Raw genomic sequence first — 12448 nt, 5'->3', positions numbered from 1 at the left:
ATCAAGTAATTATTCCTTGACTATTAACATATGATATAAAATACATATTTTAGGTAAAACAATACTTTTTAATATTGCTATAATATCTATGTTATATAGGATATATGATATATATGTGTGTATATACATTTTGTATATAAATATACATGTATATGTATACTATGAATAATCTACATGTTTGTTCTTTGACTAAAGCGAAAATTGTCCTATGTACTTTGTGTTGGCACAACAGAGTTTCTAATGCATGTGTGTGTGTATTTGTGTGTGTGTGTATATATATATATTACATGTTTGATACTTTGAGTAGGTACAAAGTCCAAAGAGGGTAGTGATAATGTTCAACTGTATTACTAAATTATGGGAAAAGATAAAGAATATCATTTACATACAGAAAGGGACAAGCAAAGGAATAAGATACTGTGTAAGAACCAGACTTTTCCTGTCTTTAAGCAGTGGAAACTAATCTATCCTGGCAAACATTATCCAGCTACCAGAAATAACAACCTGAGAAGAAATCCTCATGTCCTGATCACCATCTCCTAAACCCAATTAAATTTCCTACCAAGCCATTGTGTGCAGTGGTATTTTAATCTAGCAACATGGCTCCTCTGGAAAGGGTTCACGTACAGAGATTTTCTAGGTCTGTGTCATTTGGTTTCGAGTGAGACATCATTGATCCCTCTGGCTGGAAAACAGACATGCCCTTAGTATACATCTTTATTTGCAAAGAATGAAATGTAGGTAAGTTTGTAGAAGGAAGTAGCCATGTTTAAAATTGAGGTATAATTGAGAGGTAGGCATAATAACAAATCAGAGAAATACTTGGCAGAGTGAATCAGAGACAGGATATGCCCAACTCTTGGGAGAAGAGCAGAAGAAATAGGAGATACTTAAGAGAACAGCACAGGATGGTCCAACTGGCACTCAACATGCAAAAGAATGAAAATAGACCCGTTCTTATCTCCTTGTACAAAGCTCAAGTGTAAGTGGATTAAAGATCTCCACATTAAACCAGATACACTGGAACTATTAGATGAGAAAGTAGGGAAAACCTTAGAACACATAGGCACAGGAGAAAATTTCCTGAACAAAACACCAATGGCTCAAGCTCTAAGGTCAAAGATTAACAAATGGGACTTAATGAGATTGCAAAGTTTCTGTAAGGCTAAGGACATCGTCAAGAAAACAAAACGGCAACCAACAGAATGGGAAAAGATCTTTACAAACACCACATCAGATAGAGGCCTAATATCCAAGGTGTACACGGAACTCAAAAAGCTAGACACCAGAGAATCAAATAACCCTATTAAAAAATGGGGTACAGAGCTAAACAAATCATTTTCAGTTGAGGAACACCGAATGGCCGAGAAACATCTGAGGAAGTGCTTGACATCCTTAGCCATCAGGGAAATGCAAATTAAAACAACCCTAAGATTCCACCTCACACCAGTCAGATTGGCCAAGATCCAAAACTCAGATGACAGCAGATGCTGGCGAGGCTGCGGAGAAATAGGAACACTTCTTCACTGTTGGTGGGGTTGCAAGCTAATACAACCACTCTGGAAATCTGTCTGGCGATACCTCAGAAAATTGGATATAGTACTACCTGAAGACCCAGCTATTCCACTTCTGGGCATATACCCCAGAGACACTTTAGTACACAACAAAGATATATGCACCACAATGTTCATAGCGGCTCTATTTATAATAGCCAGAAGCTGGAAGGAACCCAGATGTCTTTCAGAAGATGAATGGATACAAAAATTGTGGTACATATACACAATGGAATACTACTCAGCCACCAGAAACAATGACTTAACCAAATTCTTAAGAAAATGGCTGCATCTAGAGAAGATCATCCTGAGTGAGATAACCCAGTCACAAAAGAACAGACATAATATGCAGTCACTGATAGTGAGATGCTAACCCCAGAGGCTTGCACTCCCCCAGAAACAACTCACAGACTGTATGAAGTCCAAGAAATAAAGAAAACAAAAACTATATATATATTCACAAAACAAGAAGACTTTGACTATTTCCATGTTGCGTTTTGTTTTGCATGTACTTTACGCTTATTGCAACTAGTACGTTTTCAATGCATACTGTCAAGCCCTTGAAAAAAATCAAGTACTGACTAAAAAACATATTCACATGGTTTTATGTAAAATTTATTTTAATGTCTGAAAAAACAGTACTGACAAAAATGTATAATTTTAAGCAAAAAATGTTTAAAATCTTTAAAAAAAATAATAAGCTGTTAGTCTTTTGTGTAGATGGAAATATCTCAAGAAACACTTCTTGTTATGATTAATAATTTGAGTCTTATTTGTAACAGATAAGAGACCAATGTATTTTCCATGTATTTTCATGTTAAAAAAAAATAAATCTTGTTTTGAAGACAAAAAAAAAAAAAAAAAGAGAGAGAACAGCACAGGAAAAACAGGAGTTAAGGGAGCAACAGAGAGGGGGAAGAGAGAGGGAGAGGGGGGGAGAAAGAGGATGACAGAGAGTGAGAGAGAAAGAGAGAGACAGACAGACAGACACACAGACAGACAGACCGACAGAGAAACACAGAGAGACAAAGAGACAGACACAGACATAGACACAGAGACACAGAGTAAGACAAAAATGCAGAGATGCAGAAACAGAGGCAGAGACATAGATATAGAGACAGATAGAGATTGGTAGAGCAAAAGAGAATATTTGGGGGTTTTTTTGGGGGGGGGTAGGTTTCTTTCTGCTTGTTTTTTTTTTTTTTTTTTTTTACCAGTACAGTTTTCCAAAGATAGTTGCAAGTGAAGACAGAATGACTCGGAGGTCAGAGGATCCAGGAGATTAGAAAAGATTGTTAGAGTTAGCTTCGGGCCATGCAGAAAAAATTCAGTGAAAAGCAAGTTTGAGTCAGTCAGCTTGGAGAGGAGTTTGAGCCAGAAGGGCTGAGTTTACAAAGAAATACAAAGGGTGTAAGCCTGTCAGATGACGAATGCATCTGGAGAAGAAAAGACACTTTTGCTAACATGAACACAGTACAGACTAAACTTCCACAATAGGATCTTTGGAGGATAAACCATATACAATTCCCAGCAGTGAGAAAATTATCACACAATGAGAGTCAAAGGGGAAAAGTTATAGCACTGAATAAAAACAGCAGGTAAATCATTTCTAACACATTATGTAAAGGTATGACAATATATCAAACAGAAGACAAATCAGGATGCTGAAAATTCTTAATTGTCATTGATGCTGTGTTTATTTCTTACAATAAATGAAAACATCTTAAGTGTTTTTCAACTGATGAACATTTGGTTCCTATGCACAATGGAACATTTACCCATATGAAAGAATGAAGTCTGCTGTCGTGAAAACATGAATAAGGACAAAAAACATTGTATTATGTAAAGAAGTTAAGTCCTGACATAAAAATAGCATATCACTTTACTTTTAAAAGAAATTGAAAGTAACAGGGTTAAGAGTAATACCCAAAACCTGGGGTAAGAAAAGAAAGGATGAGAAGGGGAAAGGTCTGTTGACTGCTATTATCATAATCAGTTTGGAAAAAGATGTTCTGGTTACATAATAAGATGAACTGTAAATTATCTAAAGCTAGAAAAAAAGATGGTTAAATTTTTTAATAGAAAATGAGAAGATAAAGAAACAGAAAAACCTAACAGCTTGAACATTGTACTATATATGCACATACTGAAACTGTTGATTTACTTCTCAGTTATGATAAACAATTCTTATTGTACCTAATAAATGACTTTCTCCTATTTAAATATTTCTCTTTGTATGTTCATCTTCATACAGGCAACTATGGAGAAAGTGGGATGGAGGCTTTCAAAGATATGTCAGCAAAGGAAGGGATTTGTATCGCCCACTCCTACAAAATCTACAGTAATGCTGGGGAACAAAGCTTTGACAAGCTGTTGAAAAAGCTCAGAAGTCATTTGCCTAAAGCCCGGGTCGTAGCCTGCTTCTGTGAAGGCATGACAGTTCGAGGTCTGCTCATGGCCATGAGACGCTTGGGGCTAGCGGGGGAGTTTCTACTTCTGGGCAGGTAAGTGGAAACAGAAGATAAATACCAAAGCTTTGGCTCCATTCTTTTATTGCATAAGGACTGCTTTGTTAGAAATATAACCTGTGTATAGTTATCACAAAACATTATAAAACCAGAGAGGAAATGGGAAGTGAGTGACTACAATATGTGTAGATTTGTAATAAAAACAACTGTGACAAATCAAGACTCTTCAATCCTCAAAAATCATGATATCCTTATATATATCTGCTTTCTTAAATGTTTAGTGATATCAAGAAACATAAACAGAAAAGTTGTTGGAGTAACTTTAAAAGTGTTTTTAAGAATTTATATATATATGCTTGCTTTTAATATAGAATTGTAGATATTAGGGGTATTTTTTAAAGATTTATTTACTATATATATGAGTACACTGTAGCTGTCTTCAGGCACACCAGAAGAGGGCATCATATCCCATTACAGATGGTTGTGAGCCACCATGTGGTTGCAGGGAATTGAACTCAGGTCTTCTGGAAAAGCAGTTATTGTTATTGAGAGCTGTGCCATCTCTCCATCCTGATATTAAAGTTTAAATGAGGGTTTAATTTTAATATATTTGATAATCTATTTCCTGATTAGCTACATTGACACTAGCCAAAGTGTAAAAACACTAGATTATAAAAAGGTTGATTATAATTATTCAGAGGTTTTTACTTGATTGACATTTGACTGATATCTTATAGATATACCAAAGTGTATATCTGCAGAATTAAATGTGTATTGTAGGATTTTCAGAAAAATAATAAAAACTTAATATGATATACATATGTATATTATAAACTGCATGTAAATTATGTATTGAAGTATATTGTGGGATTCATGAATACGTGAATTGTGTTATGAGAAGGAGTAGACCAACAGAAGCTAGACTTGGAAAGCCAGAAAAAAGAGAAACTCGTGTGTATTCTGCTCACAGTACAAATCTGAGCATGTAAAAGCTGACAGTGTTAACGTCTCTTCTGAAGAGCAGGAACCTGAACACTAAGAAACATCTACGCATAGACGACATCTGAAAGATGTGCAAGATCAAAGTCTTGTGTCCTGTACTCATTCAGATGTGTCTTCTTTTGGCCAGCCTTCTTCTATTGTGTCTTAATCTGGTTAGATGAAGTCCTGTTGGTGTGGAAGGAAGTAGGAAGAGCTGCCAATGCTTTACTCATTCTACTGATTTTAAACAGTGTTATGAGAAAATAGTATCACAAAAATACCCTTAATGTTTGGTTAAAGGTCTTAATCAATTAAATGTATAAAGTATGCATAATCTTTAGGAAGATGCCAAAGTTTGTTTATTTATTCATTTTACTTTCCATCCTGCTCACTGTTCCTCCTCTCACAATCCTTCCCTCATCCCCTATCTCCTTTTCCTCTGAGAGTGTGGAGACATTGACTCTGACACATCATCTCTCTGGGGTTCAGTGAATCCTCTCTCACGGAGGTCAGACAAGGAAGGCCAGCTAAAAGAACATATCCCATGTACAGGTAACACCTTTTGGGATAGATCCCCACTCTACTTGTTTGGGACTCACATAAAAATGAAGCTTCATGTCTGCTACATATGTGAAGGAAGGCTAGTTCCACCCCCTATATGCTCGGTTGGTGGTTCAGTTTCTGAGTGCTACAAGTATCCAGGGTTACATGACTATGTTGGACTTACTGTGGATTTTCTATCTCCATCTCCCAACACATCCATAAGAAACCTGGAGCTCCATTCATCTGTCTGAATAAGTTGGTGAGTAGAGCCTCTCAGAAAATAGCCATGCTAAACCCTTGTCTGCAAGCATAACAGAGCATCACTACTAGTGTCAGGGACTGGTGATTGCTTATGGCATTGGTTTATAGTTGGGCCAGTATTGTTTGGAAATTTGCTCAGTTTTTGTTCCATCCTATGACTGAATTTATTGTAGACAGGATAAATTTTGAATAAAAAATTTGTTGTCTCCATATCTTCACTGGGATTCCTGCCTACCTACAGGAAGATGCTCTTCATGTTCCAATTCCCCAATGTTGTGAGTCATAGCCATGGTCACTCCTATTGATACTTGGATGCCTCTCATATTCCAGGTATTTGTCATGTCCTTGTGATGACCCCGTCTTCTCCTGTCAGTTGCATGTTTTTGTTTATTCTCATGGTCATCATGCTTTCTCTCCTATCACTCCCTACCTACTCCAGAACACTACCCCATTATTTTCCTCTCCTGCAATTTCCCTCCCTTTATCTGCCCTCCGTGACTATTTAATTCCTCCTTTCAAGAGAGATTCAAGAATCCTTACCTGGGTATTCCTTCTCATTTAGCTTCTTTGTATTGTGAAATATAGCATGGGAATCCTGGATATATGCCGAATATTCTATTACAGATGAGTACATACCATACATGTCAAGTTTTAGTCTTGGTTACATCTCTCAAGATGATATTCTCAAATTCCATCCAATTGCCTGCAAATTTATGATGTCTTTGTTTTAACTAGCAAACTAGTGTTTCATTGGATAGAAGTATTACTTATTTTTAAATTTATTCTTTAGTCAAGGGACACCTAGACTGCTACAAGTTTCTTGCTTTACAAATAAGACTGCTATGAACATAGATGAGCAATTGTCCTTGTGGGAAGGCAGAACATCCTTTGTTTATACAGTTTGTACTCCTGCCCTCAGTGGAGGAGTACTTCTCTTGCTCCATACTTCTCTTATTCCATCTTAGCCATTCTGAGTACATGAGATGGAATCTCAGCATTGTTTTGATACGTGCTTCCCTGATAATGAAGAACTTTGAACATTTCTTTAAGTGCATCTTGGACATTTGAGATTCCTTTGTGGAGAATTCTTTGTTTAGCTCTGTACCTCATTTTAAATTGAGTTATTGTGTTATGCTTGTCAAACTTCTTTAGTTCTTTATAAAATTTGGATATTAGCCCTTTGTCAGATTTTGGGTGGGCAAAGATTCTTTCCCAATCTTAGGTTGCTGCTTTGTCTTATTGATAGTGTCTTTTGCCTAGAAGGCAGAATAAAAACACCCAAGAAAACACAGGAAATAAGTAATTTCATACCATCAAAAACAAGACAATGGCAGCAAGTGCACATGCACGAGTTATCCGTCTCATGGAGTTATCCACTGCCAACATCAAAATAACAAGAATTTAAGAATTCACAATTACTGGTCATTAATTTCACTCAACAACAATGGGCTCAAATCCCCAACAAAAATTCTGCAGGCTGACTTAATTGATGAAAAAATAGGATCTATCATTATGATGATTATAAGAAACACACCTCAGAAATATAGATAGACATTATTTCAGAGGAAAGGAATGGAAAAAACTTTTCCAAGTAAATGGAGCCAAGAAACAAGCTTGGGTAGCCGTTCTATAAAGTACAGATATTTAACCAAAGATAATCAAAAGAAGACCAGAAAGGACACTTCATATCCATCAAAGGAAAAAGCTAGGAAGATGATATCTTAATTCTGAACATCACTGTCACAGACACAAGGGCATCAACATTGGTAAATGAAGAGTTAAGCATAAATTACACATTGAACCCCACATATTGATACTGGAAGCCTTCAGCACTCCACTTTCACCAATTGACAGACCTTCCAGACAAAAACTAAACAGAGAATAAATAAAATTAATAGACAGTATAAACCTAATTGATTTGACAAATATAGAATATTTTACCCAAACACACAAATAATTTATATTTTCTCAGTACCTCATGAATTCTTCTTGAACATTGACCATAGAGCAAATTGCAAGATACAAGAAAATTGAAATGATGCCCTATATCTTATCAGATCACTATGGATTAAATCTGGACTTCAATAACAACAGAAACACTAGAAAGCCTACCAAGTCATAGAAATTGAACAACTCTCTACTCAATGATCTTAAAGTCAGGGAAGAATTAAGAAAAAAAATTAAAGAATTTGTGGAATTCAATGAAAATGAAGGCAAAATATACCCATCTTTATGGGGCACAATGAAAGTAATGCTAAGAAGAAATTTCATAGTTCTAAGTGTCTCCATAAAAAAAAAAAAGAAAAAAGAAAAAAAAAACTACTCATAGCAACAATTTTAAAGTACACATGAAAGCTCTAGAAAAAAACCCAGAAGCAAGCATAAACATGGTAGAGGAATAGATGGGTGGAAGTAATCAAAGTTAGGGAAGAGTTCAATCTCTTAGGGACAAAGGAATCAAAAGGAATCAATGAAACCAAGATTTTTTTCCTTGAGAAAATCAACAGAATGCCATAGTTTTCAATGGATTTCTCTAGAGATAGGAAATTGTCATTGTTTAGTGATATGTAAACTTCTATTTAATTCTAAAATGTGTCATGTATCATACACCCTTTCTGAAAAACATGATAATTAATAAAATGTTGTGCTTTAAAAATGCCACCATTTTCAGTAGTTTTGTTACCAACAGGAAGTCATCTCAATTGTTACAAATAAATAGCTTTTAAAAAATAAACTGCACTTCATTTGTTTTCAAAATGCTTAATGAAACTTCTACGTTGACATTTAGCTTCTTCCTGTGTATATTCTATGGCAGTCACTTTACTTACCTAATTCTTTCATCTAAAATGTTAGCACAACTTGATTATTATTTTGTATGAGGCTGTTAAGTCACACATAATAATTACATTATTCAACAAATAGATGTTATACCATTTTCTAAATATCCTTTATAACTTAATTTTTTCCACGAGCAGTAGCTATTTACCAATTAGTTTTATAGAGCTCAAGATCATGTTGATTGACACTATTTATATTCCAAAGGTTAATACTGAGAGAAAGCAAAAAACACAACAACAACAAAAAATAAATATGTAAATAAAAAATATAAAAACAAAGCCAGATACATTTTTTCAGATTCAATTTGAATCTCTTTCCATTTTTAGATGCAATAATGTGGGTATTTCTGACTGAAAAATTAATATTTATAATATGTGCAAACTTCAGCAAATAATTGTATTTCTTGCTATACCACAAAATAAAAATTAAAAATTTGATATTTTAAATTCTATTCAAGATAAACCAAGTACATGAAGGTTTTTTTAAGTTATTCAATTGATAGAAAATAGATTGGCTATCTTTTGTCAGAGATTGTTCAGTCTCTTTATTGATTAGTTATGCTAAAGTTCATATTTACTTGTGGTCTGATTCACTCTGTCTTTGAGAAATTCTGCAAATTTTTTTTATTCTAAATTTAAAATTTCATTAAAATTTCATCATTTTTACTCATTATTTTCTCTGAAAAAATATGTAATAATCTTTCAAGTATTTAGAACATGATCCAGATTTCCCCTCTAACATCACTGAAAAGTTTATATTTCTTCAGACAGTTTTAACATAAATTCACTTTGGATGTTAATAAAACAATTTGCAGAATAATTCATCAAATAAGAGCAGAATCAAATACTGCATTAAATGCTTTCTCTGTCATTTTTATGCAACCATGTATTTGAGAAATATTGTATGCCTACTTCAATTAAAATGCCTGGGCCCCAATTTTGGGTAAAACAGAAAATGGTTTTTACTTGTATGGGTTTCCTGGACAGTAATATTGTCTTATATATAATAAGAATAATTGATATGCTCAACACAATTATCTCTTTTTTGTAGAAAAATAATTTAAAACTTTAAAATATTTATCATTGCATAAAGAGAATCAAATTTTAGCAATTGCAAAAGCATCTGCTTCTTGTTTTAACAAGTGAAGAAAATGACATCTGTAAGTGTTAGGTGGCAGACTTAAAGACACAGAGGAATTCAGGAGCTGTGACTGACAATCCAGTGTGTTATTGTTTTATCACCAACCTGTGTCCTACAGAATAACATAGGGGTATGTTAATCAGATTGCAAATCCATGGTCCACATAGCCATTTCCTCAAAATTCCTATTACCAATAAATCCCTGACGTTTTAAGAATTACTTTGTCTTTCTCCATTCATCTGATTTCTGTTATTGTGTCTTGATTCATACTCAAATTCACGATTCTTAAAAATTAGAAAACAAAGCTTAGTATAGGGAACCCTCCATTGTTAGGAAGTCCGATATTGTACTTTCCAGGTGGCTAGGGTCAGAGATGGTTAATATGCCACTGAACTAAGATATTTGGCAAGACTAAGAAAACTCAACTATTGAGGCAATAACCATCAACAGGTTTTTCTGTCAGACTGCAAATCAACAGAATGTGAATATTACCTAGACCCAGACACCGAGACTTCGGATTTGAGCTCTAGATAGTCTGTTGTCTTGTTGAAAATAAAATTTTCTTGTTTGAGTCCATGAGTCTTGGTAAAGACCTCAGTGATTTTAGAAGAAAGAAATCAGAACTGAAACAAGAATAATATTTTCAAATATGTTTATTTTTCCAGAAAGCATATACTGTCTAGTTTTGAGACAAGGTTTTTCTATGCAGTGCCACTTGTCCTGGGTTGCTCTGTGTATATGACACTGATATTTAGCTCATAGAAATTTTCTTTTTTTTTTCAAAATTTTTTTTTATTTTTTTACTTTATTTTAAAAAAAAGATAAAAAATTTTAAACATTTTTGCATAAATGTATACAAATACAACTGTGTCAATGCTTGGCTTTTTTTTTTTCTTTTTTTTTTTTTACAATGAGCAAAAAGTACATGGAATACAGGGTGTAACCCAGAATTTGTCAAAGTGTTCATGGTGGGTAAGGATTGAGCATGACTTTTTTTGTTTGTTTTGTTTTCATTTTTTTTCTTGGACTTCACACAGTCTGTGAGTTGTTTCTGGGGCAGTGTGAGCCTCTGGGATTAGCATCCCACTATCAGTGACTGCATATTATGTCTGTTCTTTTGTGACTGGGTTATCTCACTCAGGATGATATTCTCTAGATGCATCCATTTTCTTAAGAATTTGGTTAAGTCATTGTTTCTGGTAGCTGAGTAGTATTCCATTGTGTAAATGATGTACCACAATTTTTGTATCAATTCATCTACTAAAGGACATCTAGGTTCTTTCCAGCTTCTGGCTATTATAGAGCTGTTATGAACATTGTGGTGCATGTATCTTCATTGTATATTAAAGTGTCTCTGGGGTATATGCCCAGAAGTGGAATAGCTGGGTCTTCAGGTAGTGCAATGTCCAATTTTCAGAGGTATCACCAGACTGAATTCCAGAGTGGTTGTATCAGTTTACAACCCCACCAACAGTGGAGAAGTGTCCCTCTTTCTCCTCAACCTCGCCAGCATCTGCTGTCATCTGAGTTTTGGATCTTGGCCAATCTGACTGGTGTGAGGTGTAATCTCAGGGTTGTTCTGATTTGCATTTCCGTGATGGCTAAGGATGTCCAGCACATCCTTAGATGTTTCTCAGTCATTCGATATTCCTCAATTGAGAACATTTTGTTTAGCTCTGTACGCCATTTTTTAATAGGGTTGTTTGATTCTCTGGTATCTAGCTTTTTGAGTTCTTTGTAGACCTTGGATATTAGGCCTCTATCTTGTGTGGAGTTGGTAAAGACCTTTTCCCATTTTGTTGGCTGCCGTTTTGTTTTCTTGACAATGTCCTTAGCCTTACAGAAACTTTGCAATCTCATTAAGTCCCAATTGTTAATCTTTAACCTTAGAGCTTGAGCCACTGGTGTATTGTTCAGAAAATTTTCTCCTGTGCCTATGTGTTCTAAGGTTTTCCCTACTTTCTCATCTAATAGTTTCAGTGTATCTGGTTTAATGTGGAGATCTTTAATCCACTTACACTTGAGCTTTGTACAAGGAGATAAGAAAGGGTCTATTTTCATTCTTTTGCATGCTGAGTGCCAGTTGGACCAGCACCATTTGTTGAATAGGCTGTCCTTTTTCCATTGAATGTTTACAGCTCCTTTGTCAAAAATCAGGTGACCATATACCTGAGGGCTCATTTCTGGATCTTCTATTCTATTCCATTGATCCACATGCCTATTTCTGTACCAGTACTATGCAGTTTTCAGGACAATTGTCTTGTAATATAGCTTGAGGTCAGGGATGGTGATTCCCGCAGATATTTTCTTGTTGTTGAGGATGGATTTCGCTATTTTAGGTCTTTTGTTGCAATTGCACATTGCTCTTTCCAACTCTATGAAGAATTGGGTCGGAATTTTGATGGGGATTGCATTGAATATGTAGATTGCCTTTGGTAGGATGGCCATTTTTAAAATGTTGGTCCTTCTAATCCATGACCATGGGAGATCTTTCCATTTTCTGAAATCATCCTAAATGTCCTTCTTTAGAGGTTTGAAGTTCTTGTCATACAGGTCCTTCATTGCTTAGTGAGAGTCACACCAAGGAATTTCATAGTTTTTGTGACTATTGTGAAGGGTATCTTTTCCCTAATTTCTTTCTCTACATGTTTGTCCTTTGAGTTT

General features: G+C 35.0%; 1 protein-coding gene across 2 annotated transcripts in view; it reads left to right on the top strand.

The window, feature by feature from the left end:
* Nucleotides 1-12448, top strand: part of GRM5 (glutamate metabotropic receptor 5) — a gene marked incomplete at both ends in the record, with an annotated part of 544087 nt that overhangs the window by 220904 nt on the left and 310735 nt on the right. For both annotated transcript variants that reach the window (XM_080912141.1, XM_080912140.1), the window contains one exon: nucleotides 3808-4057. In XM_080912141.1, coding sequence (XP_080768267.1) covers nucleotides 3808-4057 — 250 coding nt within the window. The remainder of the gene's footprint in view (nucleotides 1-3807; nucleotides 4058-12448) is intronic.

Source organism: Micromys minutus, assembly GCF_963924665.1.
Source record: "Micromys minutus genome assembly, chromosome: 2".
In the NCBI taxonomy this organism is placed as follows: Eukaryota; Metazoa; Chordata; class Mammalia; order Rodentia; family Muridae; genus Micromys; species Micromys minutus.
Note: the sequence above shows the minus strand (reverse complement) of the source record. Positions and strands in the feature narration are given on the sequence as shown.